This window comes from Aspergillus glaucus, assembly GCF_001890805.1.
Source record: "Aspergillus glaucus CBS 516.65 unplaced genomic scaffold ASPGLscaffold_17, whole genome shotgun sequence".
Classification (NCBI taxonomy): Eukaryota; Fungi; Ascomycota; class Eurotiomycetes; order Eurotiales; family Aspergillaceae; genus Aspergillus; species Aspergillus glaucus.
The window spans coordinates 319,922-339,353 of record NW_019170469.1 but is presented as its reverse complement, the minus strand read 5'-3'; the positions used below and the strand labels follow the sequence as shown (position 1 = coordinate 339,353).

Below are 19,432 nucleotides of genomic sequence, written 5' to 3'. Positions count from 1 at the left end.
TTTCTCTATTTCTCCTTTCGCTAACATTCCTCTTCCCTGGATTGTTTGACTGCCTTGTGCTGTGCCGACCCATGGATGACAAGGATGAGGTGGAGGACCATACTGCGTTGGAGACAGTGCTTGAATGGAGCTCTCCACAGTACACCCAGTATCAGTGGTCTTGGAAGGAAACAGATCCAAACCAGGCTGCGCAAGAAGGACAGGGACTGCATATTCCATTCCAGTTCTCTTCACGGGATGAAGTGGAGTCCTATGCAGGATATCTGTTATAGTATGTGTCCGACTCAGCATACTGCTTGGGAAAGAGGATCCGCCAGAACACGCGAGGAAAGTCATGGTGGTCACCAACAGTGGCTGGAGCCATATCGTCGTACAAGCCCCTATTGCGGAATGGAGCAACTAACACACAACTGGTGGAGGCTCGTAGGGTCCGGAACTTTACTGTCAAGCGAGCAAAGGTGGCCAACTTTCGACACTTCATGCGATAAGCTGCGGATGACCCAAAGCTACTCTGGAAGATGGCTCGATGGGGCAGAGATCATAGTCATTTACCACTCCGCGTCCCTACAGTACCAAGTCTGCACTCAACTGCACATGCAGATAGCCTTGCAGTATCTTTTGAGGATAAAGTGGAGCCATTCCATGCACGGTTTTTCCCCTCCCCAGCGGAGATAGATCTATCAGATGCTCATGGACCATATCCAACAGAGGTGGAGGCTGTGGAACCAGTCACAACAGAGGAAGTAGTGGCAGTTATAGCACGCTTGCCAACAGGGAAAGCACCAGGGGCCTCAGGGGTCCCAAATGAGTATCTGAAACTGTTAGGCCGGCCCTTGGCGGCTGCACTGGCTACACTCACACAAGGATGCTGGGACAGGGGGTATTTCCCAAAGGTGTTCAAGACAGCCCGGACGGTGGTACCCAGAAAACCAGGTAAGACGGATTATCAGGATCCAGGGGCATGGCAACCGATTGCACTTCTGGAGGCTCTGGGCAAGGTGGTAGAGGCTGTAACAGCAGGCTGTGTACGGAGCAGACATCATTATTGCCGTCGCCGAATGTCGCGGTAGCTTTTCAAGTGCGCTGTTCGCTTTATTGGCGTCACCTACGCCTTTATAGGTATGGCAACCAAATGCGAGGGCAATTTCGACCTCACCTCGTTCAGCGAAATTGGGTGCATGCTAGTCCTTGCCTCACTTCCTGTCCTGTCGTACCTACTCGTCATCCAACCATACGAAGAAGGTGCTTTTATTCAGGGATGGACCGTCAGACGACCCAAACAAACTAAGACTAAATGACTGAACCGAGAAGAATTCGAAGTTCTAGGGCCACCTTCTCCACGCATACACGACCCCGATGATTTCTCGTTCAGAAAAGACAAAACATGGGGTTATTTGGGTGTTCGGTGTTCGTCAGCGTGCGGCCTTCGGGCTCAGTTCCCTTCCAGGGACGATGGAGTTCCGGAGGGTCTGCTTTCGACTTATTTTGACATTTGGTATTGCATCTGCCCTATGTTTCTGTTTTCTCGGTGCATGTCTTTAATAGCAACCTGGACTGTCGCTATAAAACTTTCTGTCTGTCTTATTATAGTTAACTGTGGTCGTTTGTCCATCCGTGGGATTCACCAGTTATGCCTCCCTTATTCAGACTAATGTACACCATCACACTGAGAATGATAGCCGCCCACTCATGGCAAGCAAAAAAAAAAAGGAATGCCTGCACCATAAACATAATCCCATTATTCCTTCCGCAAAGCCTTCATCGTACTCCTCATCAAATCCCCAATCCCCCTATTCCCCGCCGCATCCAACCAATCCAGCATCCGCAGTCGATACTCCTGCCAACTAACTTTCACCCCACCACCCTTCTCCAACGCACTCAGCGCCTTCTGCGTAACAGGCTTCTTCAACCGCGGCCTATCCTCACCAATCCCATTTTCATCCTCGATTTCTGCAAAACAGGCAGCGGAGATGTTACACATAGCAGCGTGGTGACTGAGCGAGAATATTGACGAGAGCGTATAATGGAACGCGGAATCACGCTTGCGCTCACGAGCAACTTCATTTGATTCCCGGATATACTGCGTGAGTAGCGTAACAGTGCTCGCGGGAATCAAACATCCCAACGCATTCGGATCCTCAGTATTAAGACCCCGATTCCGCCAGAGCAGGTTACAGATATCCATGACGTAGCCGTTGAACTGGCCGACGAGTTGTGTGGGGTAGAGGTTCTCGGTGCCATTTGGTGTTTGCGACTGCAGGACTTCGGAGGTCAGGGAGGCTTCGAAGGAAGATTTGTAGTTTGCGAGGACGGAGCTTATTATTGAGATGACGGAACTCATGGGGGTGAAGACTAGGGTGTAGACTGTTGGGGAAAGGGGGATTGTGAGGCGGATGTTGCCGTTTAGGGAGGCGTAGGAGAAGAGTTCGCCTAGGGTGCTATAGAAGTCGAGGACGGAGAGAGTGGCTGGTTTGGATTGGGTGTCGTTGTCGATTGCGTGGGTTGAGGCGGGGATTTCTAGGATTGATAGGGCGAGGAGTTCTGCGTGTGTGACGAGATGGCTTAGGGGCTTTGATTCTGCGGATGTAGATGGCTCTGTCCGAAGCTTTATGCCCCATTGGCGGACTAGGGAAGAGTAGAACTCGAGGATGGCGACTCTGGAAGCCAGTGTATCGTCTAACACGGCAGATTCCAAGGGGAACAAGAACTCTTCGTGTATTGAGTCGAAAGAATCGACAGGAAGATACTCGAGGAGATGGAAGATCTGGTCTTTGTTGTCACGGCCATTCCACAAGGCAAGGTATGCTTTCACGAAAGAGACGATGGCAGCCGGAATTTCCTATAGTTCATTAACAACTCTTCCGGGTGACGAGATTTCAGTCATACCTTTGCGTATTGAACATAATCAGCAGCCAGACTGAGGATATAAGTGAGCATCTCCGGATCATCCTCATCGCAATCACGGATCTGCTCCAACTTGTCACTCAGGAAGCTGAGCAGCCAATCGTCCAACCGGGCACTCGCAGCGTCCGACTGAACCAGAAACAGGTACTTCTGAGCCAACCTGTCTCCCATAGTCGATATGATCTGGTTGGGTAACTCGATCTTATCAATCCTCTCGACAAAATGGTCAACACCACGCAGTTCCTCCAGAGACGTCCGTCCATGGGGCACCCGCGAAGTCTGCACGTCCGGAACCACAATCTCCGCTTTGCTTCTCTTCACTAGACCGCGGTGGACGACTTGGAAACTAGACTGCTGCGACGCCCGCGATCTCTCCGCATTGGTTTCCTGGAGATGTTTCCCATGGCTGGTCCACTCAGGATCCGGATGTTTAAAGACCAACCCGGCCTTCCTCATCATCCCCAGATCTCCCACAATGATATCAGGGTAGTAGTTCTTAAACACCCTAAGTAGACTGACAAGCTCCTTCTCTTCACCACCCGTATTCCTAAGCAACTCCATGAGAGCCTGAATCCGAAAAGGCTTCACATGCTTCCGTCTAGTAATAATCGAAAGTAAATGACACAGCGGTTTCCGCAGACTGATCATATCCAGGTAGTTGAAAAGCACCGCGTAAAGTTTCGACAGATGCGTCCGATCTCCCAGAAAGTCATACACCAGCAGCAGCCATCGCAGGAGCAACGCCTGAGTCGCAGGCGTTGGCTTGTTCTTGCTGGGTCCGAGAGAGCATACTACCTGCGTGATGATTTTGGATGAAACGGGTTCCAGGGGATAGAGGTTTTTGATTAGAGTCGTGGTGGTGCTTTGGTCAAGGTTACTGCTTGATGTGAGGATCTTTAACAGACGCTCGAGAATGACATGGGGGATCCCGCTCTCGTACGCGTCCGAGGCGATTGTTTTGGCAAGTTGGCTGGCGTCTGTGTGGCGCTGTTTGGCCGGGATAAAGGCGACTGTACATGTTGTTAGAAAATAACTGCGTCTTTTTAGATGATGTGGGGTCTTGCCTGATTCCAAATGCTCGACCGCATCCAGTAGGCTTCTAGTAGGCCGGGGACCTGAGGCTCGTTAGTGATGGACGTAAACAAACGGATAACCAGAACACACACCTATATCTTTGCCAGACGACATTTAAATATTGTAATTTGTAGATTCAAGAATGCGAGAACACAGCTTGTTGAGTTCAACTTGAATTGCGTCGACCGAGTTGCTCCCTATTCTTCGCGCTGCGCAAACCGTGTCGCGTCTTCGGTCTTCGCGACTCAGCTCCTCAAGACTTCTATCAATGTAAACGAAAAATATCAGACAGCAAGATTTAATTACCTATTTGTACAGTAATAATCTTGTTGTGCCTGACGCTGACAGATATCGCTATCGTCGCGAGTTGGTCGCGGAGATTGACTTTTACCGAATTTGGCCGCCCAGCATCAACCATGCCGGCAGCCCTACAAGACAGCATCCGAAGCATGCTACAACGCAACTTAAAATAACTAGTTGTTCTATCTATTTTTGAGGAACGAAGCATCCATAAAAGTACAAAGTCATCGTTATAGCCTAATGAATGATAGATAGTATACCCAAAGTAGATAATCCGACGAGATATATAAAGTAAAATTAGCTATCTGTAGAATATGATAAATATCCAGGCTATTAAAACAATCTCGCATCAAGCATTTCTATTATTCAATTTTCCAACTCAATACAACACATCCATTAATGATCTACGCCTAAAAGCGCAATTCGCCGGATGTAACCAGCACACATACAAACAGCGCGGAGAGAGTGTCTACTTGCGCTTCCGCGCAGACTTGGAATCACCCTTCCCAGAGCCAGAAGCCTTAGCTTGCTCCGGCGCAGCGGAGGCCTTCTCTTCTTCTCCTTCCTTTGCTTCCTCCTCTTCGTCGCTGTCGCCTCCCTGTCCGAATTCGTTGACACGCTTGTAGTCAACCTTGTACTTCCAGCCTTGGTAGAGCCAGATGAAGAAGATGATGTCGTCACGGAAGGTGGAAAGTCTGTGGAGCCAGGGCATCTTGACGGTGAAGGCGAAAAGATCGTCGATGAAGGTGTTGAGGAACTTGTAAGTCAACGCCTTTCCGGGCATGTGGGCAACGGACTAAAAGATAAACTGGTTAGCACCGGGATAAAGGTCAGAGCAAAGGAGTTGCTAACCTTAAGACGGTAGTTGATGTACAAGCTGGGCACCATCATCAAGAAGCCATAAGCGTAAACACTTCCGACAAGAGTCTCGATGATGTAAGAATACCACGACTTGTGCGTATCGTAGACCAAACTATATACGGCATACCCACCCAGAAGTGGGACAGCGAGGATGTACAGCCAGCGGAAGGCGATCTCATCATATTCCTGAGTCTTCTTCTCAGTCTCAGTGAGCTTGTGCTTATCCTCAAACACAATCACATAAGGAAGGAAAGAAAAGAAAGATCCGGCTGGTGGTGCGCGCAAGCGGACGTCGACAGACTTGGTGATCTTCCACGCCTCCAAGAGGATCCCGAAACCTTGGCTGGCGAGGATCATCCAGGAAGTGTTCTCACTGTTATCCAGGAGGTACAGGAAAATAACCGCTTGCATGAAAACGTTGGCAAGAATGGTGCGAACTGATGTTCCGATCACATCCTTCTTCTTGCGCCAGTGAGACTGTCGAAAGAGTTAGCTATGCTTTCTAGTAAAAATGGAGTGTTGCTTACAATGTCGTTCTTGAACGCCAGTGTCTCGAACACCATGTGGAGAATAGTAACCACACCGGTCGTACCCAACAACCAGATGTTCGTATTCAACAGTACCTCCTTGACCATCTCAAACTCACTGCCGTCACCACCACCCGGGGTCTGGCCACCGTATGCCGCCTGACGAACATTCTGTTTCGAACCTTCATCAAAGCTGGTAACCATGGAGAACTTCCAGTTTTGCAGGTTGTTCAGCGTGATGCGCAGCGGCATGCTATCAACAGTAGAGTTGAGTTCCGTCATATGACTCCTGAGCTGCCAGAAAGTGTTCAAGAAGACCATGGGATAATACCACCCATTCTGACCGCTGGCGTCTCTAGCACCAGTCGACTCCAGTTGAATATACTGTCGAACGGCAGGGTGAACCGAGCGGTAGTTCTGGTTTCCAGCATCGGGGATAACCGAGACCGTGAAATTCGGATGATAGTACGACACCATCTGCACATTCGGGGTGTTATCTTCCTCTTCCTCCTCAGGCTCCTCGGAGCTTGAGAGCAGGTTCTTAAGCTTCTTGACCTTCTTCTTCGGAAGGTACTGGTTGAGCGGACGGAAAAAGTGGAAGGCCTTATCGGTGTTGTAATCCTTGGCCGCAGGGTCCAATTGGGTACCAGTAAGTCCGACGTAGAAATGGGCCCAGAGTGTTCCGTTTTGCTGCGCTTCTTTGGGGATATTGATCGTGGTGTCGATTTCCCGGGAGTCACTGTAGTTCCCAACGGTAAAGTTCCTCTCGTCAAGGACAAGCGACGCACTCGGAAGCACACTATAAGTAGGGATGACAATCGACGGGGAAACGTAAATCTTCATGTCCAGGGCACTATCACTAGGCCACATCGGAGCGATGGTATTGGGGATGGGACTGTAATTCGAGACTTCGCTGGACGCTGGACGATCCGTAAACGCTGGAATTGCACCAGGCGACGAGCCAGATTCAGATTCTGCATTCTGCTGGTTTCCACCCAAGAATTTTCCAACGAGAGCTTGGGCTATGAAGAAAAAACCCACGGCCTGGGCGATGGTCCGGAAGGTGGACTAGATAAGATGGTGGAATATCAGCGAGTTGAACACACATAATCAACGACAATCAACTGAGAACGTACACCTTGCTCCGAATTCCCCCTCTGCTGTACTTGCTCAGGCATCTTGCTCCGCGTGCGTGAGGGTCTCTTGTCGCGGGGATAAAAGGAGAGGAAAGGCCACCAGAGCCAGAGCCCGGTGGTGAAGACGCGATCCTTGGCGGGCCGGGGTCGGGCCTCGCCCGGCGGAGTGACATCTCTATTCCTCCACAGCTCTCCCGATAAGAAACCAACCCTGACAACCCGCCCATTGTGAACCTGGGAATTTTATCCCTCTCATAGAGGACGGTATATATACTAATTATTGCGCGATGCGCATGCCAGGCGCGTGAATGTCGGCCTTTTCGATCTCATGACGGACAATCACCCCTCTCCCGATTACTCCCGCCCACAGTTTCCAGCCCATAATGAGCCGCGGGTCTGGGTAATTACAGCTGGTGACTCGCCCACTGGGATTTCAGTGACGCGGCAAATCCTTGCGCATGGCGACTATGCATTTATTGGACTGGCACATTCGAATTTGGATCGGGATGAGTGCCGTCGCGATGGATTCGAGGCGTTCATGGCGGAGGTTGAGAGCCATAACGACGAGGGATGGGGAGAACGATTGAAATCGGTTCCCTTGGATATACGGTGCGTTTGTGTTGCGGTATGCGGTATAAGGATGTGGACTAAGTATACATGTGCAGGATGATGGGCGAGTGTCAAGCGGTGGTCGCCGATGCAATCGCAACGTTTGGCAAGATGGATATTCTACTATGCTGTACAAGCCAGGGTATGTATTCTGTACCAGACAATTGTCTAGTTTGATTACAGCTTGCTTAGCACCTTGCAGCACTTATTGGAACCGTCGAAGAGCTTGCAGCCTCCCAGCAGACCTTGAACCTCGTCCGAGACCAATTTGAAGTCAACTACTTCGGACCCCTCAACATCGTGAAAGCATCCTTGCCTCATATGAGGAGGCAAAGGTCTGGACATATCATGATTCTTTCGTCAATTACATCGCATATCGGCACGCCCGGGCTCGGGATGTATTGTGCAGCCGGCTGGGCTCTTGAAGGATTCTGTGATGTAGGCACTCGCCCCCTCAAATGTCTCCAAGTGTACATCGCTAACCATGTTGTTTTACGTCGCAGAGCCTCGCCTACGAAATAGCCCCGTTCAACGTAAAACTCACCATCTTCGAATGCAGCATCGAAATCGGCATCCTCACAAACCTAGTAACGAGCGTCCCTCCAATCGTCCCCGCATACTCCCCATCCGCCAACCATGCGCCTCTCTTCCGCGTCCTCCTAAACCATCTCATACCCCGTCTGCCAAATAGCGAAAGCCAGGGCCAACAAAATCATAACCGAAACCCAGGCGAGGATGGCCCATTCTCCGTTCCCGAAGTCATCTCGACATACCCGCCACTCAGTTCCGCGCATTTGGAAGTCTTGACTGCTGAGACTGTCTATGCAATTGCCGCAATTGGAGGACATGAGAATCCACCGTCACGGCATATTGTGGGACAAGAAGGCGTTGCGAGTGTGAAGGAAAAGCTGAAGACTGTCAGTGAGGAGTTGGAGGACTTCATCCAGTCCAGTTTTGCTGTTGATTTTGCGGCTGATAGTGCTGCTTGTCGGCCGCCGAAGGATAATGATGCGTCTATGGGAGGGACAGAACAATGATGTACTTGAATCAACTGGCATAATCAATTAAATAGCAGGAAATAGACCACGAGAAATTCTATTTTTCGGTTTTAGAACACGGTATCGTACAGAGCAAGAAAACAATAGGCATATACCCGAGAATCACCCATAACATAACAATCGTGACGCCCTCTTCGGAGCATGAGAGGATTCATAACAACCAACACTCAACCTGAGACAATCTACTTTCTTTTCACATACCAAGCCTGTCTGACTTCCCACAGACTGCCCATGTCCTGGTTATTCCTATAGCAGCGGAATTCCTTCCACGCATTGCCATTTGGAATGTGCTTTATCCGGCCGTCGAGCTCAATCATCTTGTTGCCAAGGTATGTTGGTCCGTTGACCTTAGGGAGTACAACGACTTCGACGCCTTTCAGGATGAGTCCGGATGATGACGACTGCACAATTTCAGTGTCCGTCTCAGTCTTGACATCGTTTTCTGGAGCTGCAGAGGCGTCATCGTCAGCGTTCTCTTCCTGATCTTCCTGCTTAGTAGAAACGGGGATCATGACTTCAAAGCCGGACTGTGCGTCTTCGGACGCTTCTTGCTGTTGCTTTTTGCGGGGTCCGTCTTCGACTTTGGACTTTCTTTTCCTTAAGCCCCGAGTTCTTGGTTTTTCCGCTTCTCTTTTTTCTTCTTCTTCTTCTTCTTCTTCTTCTTCTTCTTCTTCTTCATCCTCCTTGGCGCCGTTCGTTGATTTGTACGCCTTCAACAACGCCTTATACTCTGCATCCGGTACTTGAGGAAGGAATACACGTCGACCAGTCGGGACGACACAAGTCATATACGAACCATCGAATCCTAGAATCTGGAACACCATTAGAACAAAGACCAGACGACAGAATAACCAATTGATAATGGACATACCTTTGCTTCCTTTTCAATGAGTAGCCTGCCACTGGGGACATTGAAACTCCGCGAAATCTTCCAAACATCACCCATACGGACAACACCCTGTTCAATGAGTGTCATCAGTTTAACCTGGGAGCTCTCTCCCGCAGAAAGACTCTTGTCCATTCTCTGCTTCTGTCCCCAGAACTCCTCGAACTCGCGCTCCTTGAAGTCGTCGAATTCCCCATTTGCTCTCTCTTGTACGGCTACATCAGCCTGTCGTATCCACTCCAGATCATAGCGGCCGTTCTCGAGGTCGACTTGGAATTGACGGACGGCGTCCCGCCAGGGATTATCGTAGCGTAGGAAGGATTCTGGCAAAGGGGGTATTTTCATTGTCCCGTCCTCGCAGGGCTCGGGTTGTGGACGGATATGCTCGGGGAGTAGTTCTAGAATCTCCTCTTTCTCTGATTCTTCGAGGACGTCCCATGCCTTGTGGTTTGCGAGCAGTTTCTATACCAATACGTGCTGGTCAGCCATCGGAAAACACCAAAGCATCACAACCCGCAAGAACAGAACATACCACAAGATCTACATCAACAAGTGGTGATTTCGAACTAGTCATCAACCTCTCCGGATCCCATTTCGATTTCGCAGCGCCTCGTCTCGGGTTGCGCTTAGCTCTGGTGTTGGCTGACATCGTTACGTCGGGTTTGCCGCGGGCTTCAGTTGATCCCGCACCATTAGTGGAATTACCTCTGCAATTCCTTAACCATAGTTTTCATCAGCTTAATCGTAAGGACAAAAGCGACGCGATAAGGCTTGGGGTTCGGACTCACCTGGTTGGCTGCCGCGTAATGCCGCCGCCGACCGCCTTGCGCTTGCGGCCCATTGTCCCCGTAGTCTAGTAGAGTGGTCTGGACAAACAAGACCGTTCCTAACAGCGAGACGCTCGATCAACCACTGCACAGTAAATCTATGGTGAGCAAAGTCTTCAAGAGGACATAGTACAGCTCCGACAAGATGGTCCGGTCAACACAGATTGCGAGGATTGATGGTAGGTACTCGTGGCTGTTGACGTAGTGTTTGTCGGGAAGTTGCTGATGGTTAGGAGAAAGGCCTAATGCTGGCTGCGTCTGTGGACGATGAGCAGGTTAGTTGCAGCCATTCACTACGTTCCTGGTTTCTGAGTCAGAGCAAACAAAGCTGACATCGAACCAGGCGGAAACAGAGTTGGCTCAAGTGAAGTCGCAAGCTAAGATGATCTTTCGCCGATTGAATCGCAATTCCGCTTCGCAGGCCAGTATTGAATCTGGTCAATACAATCTACAGTATGTTCGATGCAAGAGGTTAAGAAGGGTTGGACTAATAGCGGTTTATTTAGTTACCTCGTCAAAGACGACATCTGTTTCCTTTGCATATGCGACCAGTCATACCCTCGCAAGCTCGCCTTCACCTATCTCGCTGATGTCGCCTCGGAATTCACCACGACCTACTCCCCGGCCCAGTACCACTCCCCGAAACTGCGGCCCTATGCCTTCGTCGAGTTCGACACTTTCATCCAGCGTACCAAGAAGTTGTACCAGGACAGCCGTGCGTCGCAAAACCTCGACCGGGTAAACGACGAGCTGAAGGATGTCACGAAGGTCATGACCAAGAACATCGAGGATCTGTTGTACCGTGGAGACAGCTTGGAACGGATGGGCGAATTGTCTGGGCGCTTGCGGGAGGATAGCAGGAAGTACAAGAAGGCTGCGGTGCGCATAAACTGGGAGTTGTTGTTGAAACAGGTGAGTTTGTTGTGGTTCCTTGTTGATGAGACTCAAGGGCTGACAATTCATAGTACGGGCCATTTGCTGGTGTCGGATTGATCATTTTTATCTTGCTTTTGTGGCGCTTCTTCTAGTTTGTTCACAATGGTTCTCGTTTCGTATACCCGCATGTATACTGTACACATACTTAATTTGCTCGGTGGATGCAGGACACGACCACCTTCATGAATCAGTCAAATTAGCATAAAATGCGTTTCGATAGATATTCCGTTTCAGTAATGGCGACGACCTGAGTTTTCGGATGAGTTTATATCTCATCCTCTTCCTCATCAAAATCATCTTCCTCTCCCATATCATATAGAATCCGTCCTCCTTCACCGGGCCCTTCACCACTCTGCGCATCAAAGTATGGCAATACGACACCCTCTCTTTCGCGCCTCTGCCTGTCAGTAAGCCGTAGGTTAAATGTCGACTCCGGCTCTTCATCTCCAGCACCAGTACCTGGCTCCTCAGGCGGACGGTAGAGCGGGTGATCGTCAAGTAACGTCACAATTTCCTTCGTCTGATTCGGGGGATACCGCGACGCGGGTGGCAGTATATACCACTCTAGCACACCACGGCCACTCTTCCGTCGGTGTTCCATCTCCAGAACAATGCCCTCCGCATTCTCATTCCCAACGAGCTTATCCAATCTACCAAGCAGCACGCCATCCTGTTCCTCTTCAAGTCCAAAGACGGGAGCCGCCAGGCTGCGATCCCGGGCAGCCTTTTGCGCGAGAATATGCGAGAACGAATGAAGTTTGATCACGGTCGTTGCGAGATACGAGAGTAACGAAAGCGGCGGCGGCGCGTATGGTTGTTGGTTAGAAGAAATAGGGACATCTTGGTGGTACGTTGCGACGAGCGAGGATTCGACCTTGGGTGTGGAGGGGCTTGTAGGGACGAGGAAGGAGCTCAAGAAGGCTGGTAGGTTGAATTGGGAGTCGACGGTTTTGGAGCTAATCAGTGGGTTGAGTGAGTCGATGAGGATTAATCGCCCTGTTGATGTGTTAGCGAAAACTGTTTGTGGGAAGCTATGTGGGCAGCGGGGGCTTACGGCGCGAGGGATTGGCGGACGACGTTGTCTGGTATGCAGCACTGACTTCCTTTGCGATAATGTGTGGACTCTTTCGGCGAGCTGAGACGAGGGCATCGACGCCGTCGGGACGTTTTAATGATTCGAATGCGATCAGGGTAACATGGACCTTTGAAAGCTGTTCTAGACAGTCAGTAATGGGCAATTACCACCCTATTCATGCTCCCGTATGTTTATTCGCTAACCTTCGCACGTCTAATATACTCCCTAATCAACGGAGTAGCCGGCTGCTCCAAAGAATCCAAGAGCAGAGTAAACGGCGACGCAGTGTCCCTCAGACTCAAGAGCTTCGAAATGAGCAGCAAATTGTGCGTTTGTCGATGGGAAAGATTTGTAGGAGCCATAATTCATAGATACACTCCGATATAAAAACAAATGTTCAATGTAGTAGCAAGGGTCGTTAATGCAAACGAACTGCGGGGTTTGGTTGTGACGGAGGGGCAACGCAAAGATTTCTGACAGGGTGCTGATCTTTGCCTCGGTAAGGTTAAGGTTGAGGCTCGGCGGGACGGGCCGTGGTTGATTTTGGTTGGTTTCCATTTTCGGTCTGTGTTTCGGCGTGTTTTTATCTGAGATTACTTACTGGGGTGTGGTACAGATGGCGATGGCTTATTATCTTATCAGTCATTAACTACTGTTTATAAGAAATTCGAGCGACGAAGTAGTTCTGTGGTTCAACAGCAGCATGCAGCAATAAAAGCAAGCATGTACACATGGGATTTCATGTCCTCTTTAGAGCGGATTGTTTCACATCTAGATGTAATCCATTGTATATATCTGATTCATTCATGCTGCAGCATATGTCCAATTTTACTTCAAGTACAACCGGAGTCGTTCGACTAACTATCCATGCTATATTCAGATGGAAACGACAGGTCGAATAGAAACTTTGAAGCATGGTTATAAGGCACTTCTCCTTGGATGCAGAAATCAATACTATTATTTCCATATCGGCAACAACCATGAAGGAAAGCAGCCCATTTCGTCTAGAGCAGGAGCATGGAGTATGGAAAACATCTCCTTGAACAGACGGAGAATCCATAAAATTCCGGTATCCTCTCCCTCGTGAGAACAATGCAAACATTGCCACAAGCAATGGTACTCAAAAAAGCACTTTGTTTTTCCTTGGGTAAATAGGAATGAAAGGTAGTCTGGCTACTTTGACCTGGCATTTCTTCGGCAACGGGAAGGAAACACTAAGATAAATAGAATGAAACAAAGAAAGAGGGAGTTATAGAACTAGAGAACAATTACATTGAAGGAAAAGGTGACCGGATAGCTGCTAAAGAGAAATTAGTTACTCTCTTTTTGTATTCACTGGTACTCCGTACTTGTAGAGAAGGCGGATGCCTCGGCGCAGATGGCAGAACTCGGCGACCGTACACCACGCTATCAATTTCCCGCGCAGCAGCAGCTCCCAACAGGTCTAACACCAGCGACATTGTTCTTTTATGATACCCCGGAGGCAGATTGATAATGCATTAATCTTTTCTAACTACCTAGCTATCATTCGTTCTTGATTTTGATACCTACCTGCGGAGAGAGAAATTTTAACGCCATCGAAAACAACTAGACGACCTCAACTACCAAAATGGCCGAACCCCCTGCAAAACGTGCCCGTCGTATTGACAGCTCTACAATGTGGGATTTGAATGATGATCGGACACTTGAAGGGAACTCTGAATTAGACAGAAGCCCAAGGAGGGATGATGGGCGACGCGACGGCCCGCGCGACGACCGGCGATACCGCTCCCGTTCGAGAGATCGAAGAGAAAGACGCCGGGAGAGGAGTAGGTCTAGAGACCGTCGTGATCGCGATCGTGATAGGAGGGATCATAGAGATAGTCGGGGTGCGAGAGATAGGGAGAGGAGCGTGAGCAGAGACAAATACGAGAGACGAGGTCAGTATCTTGATTCTCCGTCCATACTTTACTTTCTTCACTTCGTTTTCTAATTCTCAATAGGATACCCATCGAAAGGAGAGAGACTACGTGAGCGCTCCCGCTCGCCCCGAAAGAACACCAGAGACCGATCCAGAACGCCGCCTCGAGGACCCAGGACAGACCGTCGGAACGATCGAAGAGATCCTCGGTCACAACGGGACGGAACACCGGCTTCTCACAAACCGTCGAAGGATGAAATGGACATGGACGTTGATGAGGTGGCCAACGGGGACGATCTCGATGATGTTATGCGCAAATACATGGGTTTCAGCCGGTTCAGGAGTACGAAGAACACGAAGGTTCCCGGAAACGACGTCTACGGCGTACGGAAGGAGAAGAAGACAGAGTACAGACAGTACATGAACCGTTCAGGGGGGTTCAACCGGCCGCTCAGCCCTTGACGTTACACGACGTCCGCGTTGTGTTATTCCACATCTAATCATTCGAACATTTTGCGAATCCTGTGTTATTACAACAAGTGCATGCATTATCGGAGCAAGGTTTTGTCGGCTTTTCCAGTTTTTTCATGTTTTCTCTTCCATAGGGACGGTCGAGCAATTCTTTAGAGTCTATCCTGTCTCAAACAAGTTAACCGAACGATATTTCTATATTCATGTAGCTAAGGAATTCATCCCAGTAAATATGACTTATTATTAATCTTGACGTTTATGGGCCAAGCACATGACCGGATATTGCTGAGTATTTCTACGCCGGTGACGTATGTGCCAGTCGCATTTTTTCTACAAACCAGAGGATTCTTATTGTTGCAATAATTTCCACCCACAGTGGCTTCACTCAGAACTCTAGCACACAGAATCGCGCCCTACAACAAAATGGTGACCTCAAACAACCGTCGCGAAATTGTCATCATCGGTACGCATTGACTTCGATTCTCCTTCGACCCCGTCCCGCATGGAATGAACAACCATCGCACATACAAAGCATTCACAAAACTGACAACATTTCCCTAGGTGGCGGTGTCATCGGATGCTGCTCGGCATATTACCTCACAAGACATCCCTCCTACGATCCCTCGCGCCACTCCATCACCGTCCTCGAAGCTTCAGAAATCGCAGGAGGGGCATCAGGAAAAGCAGGAGGTCTTCTGGCAGAATGGGCATACCCGGGCAACATTGTTGGTCTGAGTTACAAGCTGCACATTGAGCTGGCTAAGGAACATAATGGGAAAGACCGTTGGGGTTACAGAGAGGTCAATTGCGGCCAGCTTATGATGAAGGGCCGTCCATTCGGCGAGAAGGCAAGCGGGGTAGAGGATGTGGATCTACAGAAGCGCAGCGCAGGCGCATTGTCGAAATTGAAGTCTGCTGGTGTTCCTAAGGATTTGGATTGGTTTGTTCCGGATCTGCTTAGAGCTTATGAGAGCATGAGTGGTCCTGGGGAGACTGCTCAGGTACATCCGTACTTGTTCACGACTTCAATTGCGAAGCTTGCGGAGGAGAAGGGTGCGAAGATTTTGTATGGAGGAGTGACGGACATTGACTACTCAGAGGGTACTGCCAAGTCAGTCACATACACGGAGAAGGAGACTGGGGAATCCAAGACTATTCCTGCGACAGATGTGATTGTTTCTGCAGGTCCGTGGACGAGATCGGTTCTGCCCAAGGTCCCCATCTCCGCAACCCGTGCACACAGTGTCGTTGTCCGTCCTACGAGGCCCGTCTCTGAATACTGCCTCTTCACAGAACTCGAGATCCCCGATGAGTCGAAGCGGGGGCGCCCTATTGTGGCCGCGCCGGAGATCTACGCTCGTCCTGATGAAACGGTCTACTGCTGCGGCGACGGTGATCGTACAGTTCCACTCCCCAAGACGACGGCGGATGTGGAGGTGGACCCGGAGCGAATCGAAGATATCGTCAAACAGGTGGGCAGCATCTCTGACGAGCTGCGCGACGGAGAGATCCGCGCACGGCAGGCTTGCTACCTTCCTAACGTGACTGCGCTTCAGGGAGGTCCTCTCGTTGGTTTAACAGATGCCAAAGGACTGTATGTTGCTGCCGGTCACAGCTGTTGGGGTATCCAGAATGCTCCAGGAACCGGGAAGGTCATGAGTGAATTCGTGTTTGATGGCAAGGCCAAGAGCGCAAAGATTGGATCGCTGGACCCGAGGAACTATATGTAAATGTTAGCAGTAAAATAGTTAGCGTGTCAATATACCAGATTCCCTGTACTGTAAATGAATCGTCACCTAGAATGGTATGTGAAACAGAGAGCTTGGACCACGTAATTGCGGAGCGGAGAGGAAGCTCCGCCGATGCCAGGTAACTATCACCTGTCAACAACAGCAGCCACAGACATAGGAGACTTCCATTGACACTCACGTCCTATGTCCATCTTCAATTCCTAATTCTTTACGCTCTGTCTTGATGCCTTCTTCTTAAAGATGCATGGCTTCAAGCTTCCAGTCCTTTTGGCTCCGCTACTATACGCCGTCGGGAGCACCGCCAGCGAAGATGTCTCCGTCCTGAGCAAGGAGACCGCCAAAGCCAACAACGAGTCGCTGCTATGGGGTCCCTACAAGCCGAATCTGTATTTCGGGGTTCGTCCTCGCTTGCCGGATAGCTTTTTTGCGGGTTTGATGTGGGCGAAGGTGGATGATTTCGTTAATGCGCAGCAAAGTAGGTCTGCTTTTGATCAAGCAATTTTTAGCTCGATTGGTTGTTTGGTGCCTTAGTACTGACATTTTGAAGACTTTAGACACACATGCGAGCAAAATGAAGGCATGGCCGGCTACGGCTGGGATGAATACGATATCCGAGAGGGCGGCCGCCAAACGATCCACGACGCCGGAAACTCCATCGACTTGACGATCGACTTCATAAAAGTTCCTGGCGGAGAGAATGGCGGAAACTGGGGTGCTCGAGTCAAGGGTGTGCCTCGTGAAGACGGTTACGATGATCAGCCGATGTCACTGGTGTTCTACGCTGGTTTGGAAGGGGAGGGAAATATTGAGGTTGCGAATGATGGCGATGACCTTGGTTTTACTGGTGATGTGAACCTGAAGGGGTCTACTCCGGGACTTGGTGATTTCACGGTTGATGTGACTACCGGTCCGCAGAGCAACCAGCATCCTGAGCATGACCATCCGACTTATGAGGATAAGCCGTTGGATCATACTCTGGTGGCTAGTGTGACTATGCCGCCGGGGAATGTCTGGCAGACGAAAGGTTCGTGTCTTCCAGTCGGATATGATTTCTTGGTGTCTTGCTAATGAGTCATCCAGTGATGCTGTTTAACCTGATGAAGGGCGAAGTCGGTGAGGCCATCAAGAAGTATGGTGCTGAAAACCCTCCGCCGCCTGCACAGGTCTTTACTATCAGGAACGCGCCAGGCGAGGGCAACCTTCACTATGTGCAGAAGGTCTTCAAGGGTGCTTTTGAGGTACGTTTCCAAGGTCACACTCAAACCTGACCAACGCTTACAGGAACCAGTTTGATGTCCTCTTTACTTCCGGATCCGCGCCGGAGCCTTTGACCTGTAAGTATTTTGTTCAACTGTGCAAAGCGATAACTGGCATTCTAACAAACTGCTTAGCTGATGACCTTACCAAAAAAATCAAGAGCTCTTCGCAGTCCTTCTCGGAGCGTTTCAAGAAGATCCTTGCTCCCCAGGCGCCCTTCGACTCCCCAGAATACTCTGAATTCTCCAAGGCCATGTTCTCGAACCTTGTCGGCGGTATTGGCTACTTCCATGGCGAGGACGTTGTCGACCGTTCCGCGCAACCAGAGTACGACGAGGAGAATGAAGGTTTCTGGGAGGAGACAGAAGAGGCGAGATCCCGGGCGAAGCCTGTGTTTGAGGGACCAAAGGAGCTCTTCACTTGCATTCCTTCCCGTCCTTTCTTCCCTAGGGGTTTCCTCTGGGATGAGGGTTTCCATCTCACCCCGATTGTTGATTGGGATATTGATCTTGTGTAGGTTTATACCTCCTCCTTGGTCATGCTATGTCCAGCACTAACTCGCACTAGTCTCGAAATCGTGAAGAGCTGGTTCAGCCTCATGGATGAAGACGGTTGGATTGCTCGTGAGCAGATTATCGGCGCAGAAGCCCGCAGCAAGGTGCCACCGGAGTTCACGGTCCAGTATCCTCATTATGCTAACCCCCCTACACTTTTCCTGATCCTGGAATCGTTCGTGGACATGGTGAACGCAAACAAGGCTCTCTCTTCCAAGCAAACTAGCGAAGGTGCAGCTGAGAGCATCCGCTCGGCCTACGTGCAACACCCCGAACTTGGTGAAGAATACATCCGCACATTCTACCCGTTGCTCAAGAAGCACTACTTCTGGTACAGAAGAACTCAGAGGGGCGATGTCAAGACTTATGACCGCGAGGCATTCTCCACCAGGGAGGCGTACCGCTGGCGCGGACGGTCTCTGCAGCACGTCTTGACTTCTGGTCTGGACGATTACCCTCGTGCCCAGCCTCCTCACCCCGGTGAGCTGCACGTCGATCTGATCAGCTGGGTGGGAATGATGACACGCTCCATGCGTCGCATCGCTGAAACTCTCGGTGAGACTGATGACGCCGAAGAGTTCGCCGGCTACGAGACAGCAATTGAACGCAACATCGACGACCTCCACTGGGATGAGGATGCACAGACTTTCTGCGACGCTACCATCGATGAGTACGAGGAGAGCGTCCACGTGTGCCACAAGGGATACATTTCCATCATCCCCTTCCTGACTGGCATGGTTGGACCCAACAGCCCTCGTCTCAAGGCTACCTTGGACTTGATCCATGATCCGAAGGAGCTCTGGAGTGACTTTGGTATTCGCAGTCTGAGCAAGAAGGACGAGTTCTACGGCACCGATGAGAATTACTGGAGGAGTCCTATTTGGATTAACATTAACTACATGGTTGTCAAGAGTCTTTACGTGAGTTATACACACACCTGGTTATTGTTGAGAACGTATCTAATCATCCTATACAGGACATTGCAACCGCATCCGGTCCTCATCAAGAGCAGGCTCGTGAAATGTACTCCCAGCTGCGCAAGAACCTGATCGAGAACGTCTTCGGAGAATGGAAGAACACGGGTTTCGCTTTCGAGCAATACAACCCTGACAACGGCAAGGGCCAGCGTATCCAACACTTTACCGGCTGGACCAGCATGGTGGTCAAGATGATGTCCATGCCTGACCTTCCTGCCGGTGAGAAGAGCGGCCATGATGAGCTGTAAAATGCGGAAATGGACATTGTATGATATAGTCTAAAGAATTAAAAGACGAAGTCCTTGTACGCTGTACATGAGTTCCCAACC

General features: G+C 50.1%; 10 protein-coding genes across 10 annotated transcripts; 6 read left to right on the top strand and 4 right to left on the bottom strand.

Moving 5' to 3' along the window:
• Positions 1-71: 71 nt before the first annotated feature.
• On the top strand, positions 72-1,739 carry ASPGLDRAFT_1497142 (uncharacterized protein; the record flags this gene model as incomplete). Its single annotated transcript, XM_022542068.1, has 3 exons — positions 72-271; positions 605-933; positions 1,120-1,739. The coding sequence occupies 3 exons, from the start codon at positions 72-74 to the stop codon at positions 1,296-1,298; spliced, it is 708 nt and encodes a 235-aa protein (XP_022398574.1). The 3' UTR covers positions 1,299-1,739.
• On the bottom strand, positions 1,397-4,216 carry ASPGLDRAFT_154244 (Mis6 domain protein). Its single transcript, XM_022542346.1, has 4 exons — positions 4,071-4,216; positions 3,969-4,019; positions 2,887-3,914; positions 1,397-2,839 (listed from the first exon to the last, which is right to left on the bottom strand). Exons 1-4 carry the CDS (start codon positions 4,090-4,092, stop codon positions 1,739-1,741), a joined length of 2,202 nt encoding a protein of 733 aa, XP_022398573.1. The 5' UTR covers positions 4,093-4,216; the 3' UTR covers positions 1,397-1,738.
• A 335-nt stretch (positions 4,217-4,551) lies between these two features.
• Positions 4,552-6,856, bottom strand: ASPGLDRAFT_49850 (CLPTM1 family protein). Its single transcript, XM_022547189.1, has 4 exons — positions 6,803-6,856; positions 5,667-6,734; positions 5,131-5,616; positions 4,552-5,074 (listed from the first exon to the last, which is right to left on the bottom strand). The coding sequence occupies exons 1-4, from the start codon at positions 6,842-6,844 to the stop codon at positions 4,748-4,750; spliced, it is 1,923 nt and encodes a 640-aa protein (XP_022398572.1). The 5' UTR covers positions 6,845-6,856; the 3' UTR covers positions 4,552-4,747.
• A 146-nt stretch (positions 6,857-7,002) lies between these two features.
• ASPGLDRAFT_49849 (short chain dehydrogenase/reductase family protein) lies at positions 7,003-8,917 on the top strand. Its single transcript, XM_022547188.1, has 4 exons — positions 7,003-7,411; positions 7,468-7,553; positions 7,614-7,849; positions 7,915-8,917. The coding sequence occupies exons 1-4, from the start codon at positions 7,131-7,133 to the stop codon at positions 8,446-8,448; spliced, it is 1,137 nt and encodes a 378-aa protein (XP_022398571.1). The 5' UTR covers positions 7,003-7,130; the 3' UTR covers positions 8,449-8,917.
• On the bottom strand, positions 8,652-10,004 carry ASPGLDRAFT_131716 (uncharacterized protein; the record flags this gene model as incomplete). The annotated part of the gene is made up of 3 exons (XM_022541066.1): positions 8,652-9,281; positions 9,341-9,817; positions 9,888-10,004. 3 exons carry the CDS (start codon positions 10,002-10,004, stop codon positions 8,652-8,654), a joined length of 1,224 nt encoding a protein of 407 aa, XP_022398570.1.
• Positions 10,005-10,243: 239 nt separating this feature from the next.
• Positions 10,244-11,509, top strand: ASPGLDRAFT_49848 (SNAP receptor SEC22). Its single transcript, XM_022547187.1, has 5 exons — positions 10,244-10,361; positions 10,423-10,457; positions 10,526-10,635; positions 10,689-11,094; positions 11,148-11,509. The coding sequence occupies exons 1-5, from the start codon at positions 10,328-10,330 to the stop codon at positions 11,208-11,210; spliced, it is 648 nt and encodes a 215-aa protein (XP_022398569.1). The 5' UTR covers positions 10,244-10,327; the 3' UTR covers positions 11,211-11,509.
• Positions 10,983-12,638, bottom strand: ASPGLDRAFT_49846 (Elongator subunit IKI1). Its single transcript, XM_022547186.1, has 3 exons — positions 12,397-12,638; positions 12,173-12,329; positions 10,983-12,114 (listed from the first exon to the last, which is right to left on the bottom strand). The coding sequence occupies exons 1-3, from the start codon at positions 12,553-12,555 to the stop codon at positions 11,384-11,386; spliced, it is 1,047 nt and encodes a 348-aa protein (XP_022398568.1). The 5' UTR covers positions 12,556-12,638; the 3' UTR covers positions 10,983-11,383.
• Positions 12,639-13,640: 1,002 nt separating this feature from the next.
• On the top strand, positions 13,641-14,793 carry ASPGLDRAFT_49845 (SNUT3/LISCH7 family protein). The gene is made up of 2 exons (XM_022547185.1): positions 13,641-14,112; positions 14,176-14,793. Exons 1-2 carry the CDS (start codon positions 13,803-13,805, stop codon positions 14,553-14,555), a joined length of 690 nt encoding a protein of 229 aa, XP_022398567.1. The 5' UTR covers positions 13,641-13,802; the 3' UTR covers positions 14,556-14,793.
• A 122-nt stretch (positions 14,794-14,915) lies between these two features.
• Positions 14,916-16,341, top strand: ASPGLDRAFT_49844 (NAD(P)/FAD-dependent oxidoreductase). Its single transcript, XM_022547184.1, has 2 exons — positions 14,916-15,027; positions 15,126-16,341. Exons 1-2 carry the CDS (start codon positions 14,988-14,990, stop codon positions 16,292-16,294), a joined length of 1,209 nt encoding a protein of 402 aa, XP_022398566.1. The 5' UTR covers positions 14,916-14,987; the 3' UTR covers positions 16,295-16,341.
• Positions 16,342-16,555: 214 nt separating this feature from the next.
• Positions 16,556-19,351, top strand: cwh41 (mannosyl-oligosaccharide glucosidase; the record flags this gene model as incomplete). Its single annotated transcript, XM_022549244.1, has 7 exons — positions 16,556-16,790; positions 16,863-17,339; positions 17,396-17,553; positions 17,604-17,649; positions 17,707-18,085; positions 18,140-19,046; positions 19,103-19,351. The coding sequence occupies 7 exons, from the start codon at positions 16,556-16,558 to the stop codon at positions 19,349-19,351; spliced, it is 2,451 nt and encodes an 816-aa protein (XP_022398565.1).
• Positions 19,352-19,432: the final 81 nt, after the last annotated feature.

Bases quoted from the DNA above. Each gene is read 5' to 3' on its own strand.
- ASPGLDRAFT_154244 (XM_022542346.1), bottom strand. From the start codon at position 4,092: ATGTCGTCTGGCAAAGATATAG. The intron at 4,020-4,070 runs GTGTGTGTTCTG...AACGAGCCTCAG, and splicing joins GTCGTCTGGCAAAGATATAG to GTCCCCGGCCTACTAGAAGC. The intron at 3,915-3,968 runs GCAAGACCCCAC...CAACATGTACAG, and splicing joins GGTCGAGCATTTGGAATCAG to TCGCCTTTATCCCGGCCAAA.
- ASPGLDRAFT_49850 (XM_022547189.1), bottom strand. From the start codon at position 6,844: ATGCCTGAGCAAGTACAGCAGAGGGGGAATTCGGAGCAAGGT. The intron at 5,617-5,666 runs GTAAGCAACACT...CTCTTTCGACAG, and splicing joins TGGCGTTCAAGAACGACATT to TCTCACTGGCGCAAGAAGAA. The intron at 5,075-5,130 runs GTTAGCAACTCC...TTTATCTTTTAG, and splicing joins ACATCAACTACCGTCTTAAG to TCCGTTGCCCACATGCCCGG.
- ASPGLDRAFT_49849 (XM_022547188.1), top strand. From the start codon at position 7,131: ATGACGGACAATCACCCCTCTCCCGATTACTCCCGCCCACAGTTTCCA. The intron at 7,554-7,613 runs GTATGTATTCTG...AGCACCTTGCAG, and splicing joins ACTATGCTGTACAAGCCAGG to CACTTATTGGAACCGTCGAA. The intron at 7,850-7,914 runs GTAGGCACTCGC...TTTACGTCGCAG, and splicing joins CTCTTGAAGGATTCTGTGAT to AGCCTCGCCTACGAAATAGC.
- ASPGLDRAFT_49848 (XM_022547187.1), top strand. From the start codon at position 10,328: ATGGTCCGGTCAACACAGATTGCGAGGATTGATG. The intron at 10,458-10,525 runs GTTAGTTGCAGC...ACATCGAACCAG, and splicing joins CGTCTGTGGACGATGAGCAG to GCGGAAACAGAGTTGGCTCA. The intron at 11,095-11,147 runs GTGAGTTTGTTG...GACAATTCATAG, and splicing joins GGGAGTTGTTGTTGAAACAG to TACGGGCCATTTGCTGGTGT.
- ASPGLDRAFT_49846 (XM_022547186.1), bottom strand. From the start codon at position 12,555: ATGGCTCCTACAAATCTTTCCCATCGACAAACGCACAATTTGCTGCTC. The intron at 12,330-12,396 runs GTTAGCGAATAA...TGTCTAGAACAG, and splicing joins AGTATATTAGACGTGCGAAG to CTTTCAAAGGTCCATGTTAC. The intron at 12,115-12,172 runs GTAAGCCCCCGC...ACACATCAACAG, and splicing joins GTCCGCCAATCCCTCGCGCC to GGCGATTAATCCTCATCGAC.
- ASPGLDRAFT_49845 (XM_022547185.1), top strand. From the start codon at position 13,803: ATGGCCGAACCCCCTGCAAAACGTGCCCGTCGTATTGACAGCTCTACA. The intron at 14,113-14,175 runs GTCAGTATCTTG...AATTCTCAATAG, and splicing joins AGACAAATACGAGAGACGAG to GATACCCATCGAAAGGAGAG.
- ASPGLDRAFT_49844 (XM_022547184.1), top strand. From the start codon at position 14,988: ATGGTGACCTCAAACAACCGTCGCGAAATTGTCATCATCG. The intron at 15,028-15,125 runs GTACGCATTGAC...ACATTTCCCTAG, and splicing joins TCGCGAAATTGTCATCATCG to GTGGCGGTGTCATCGGATGC.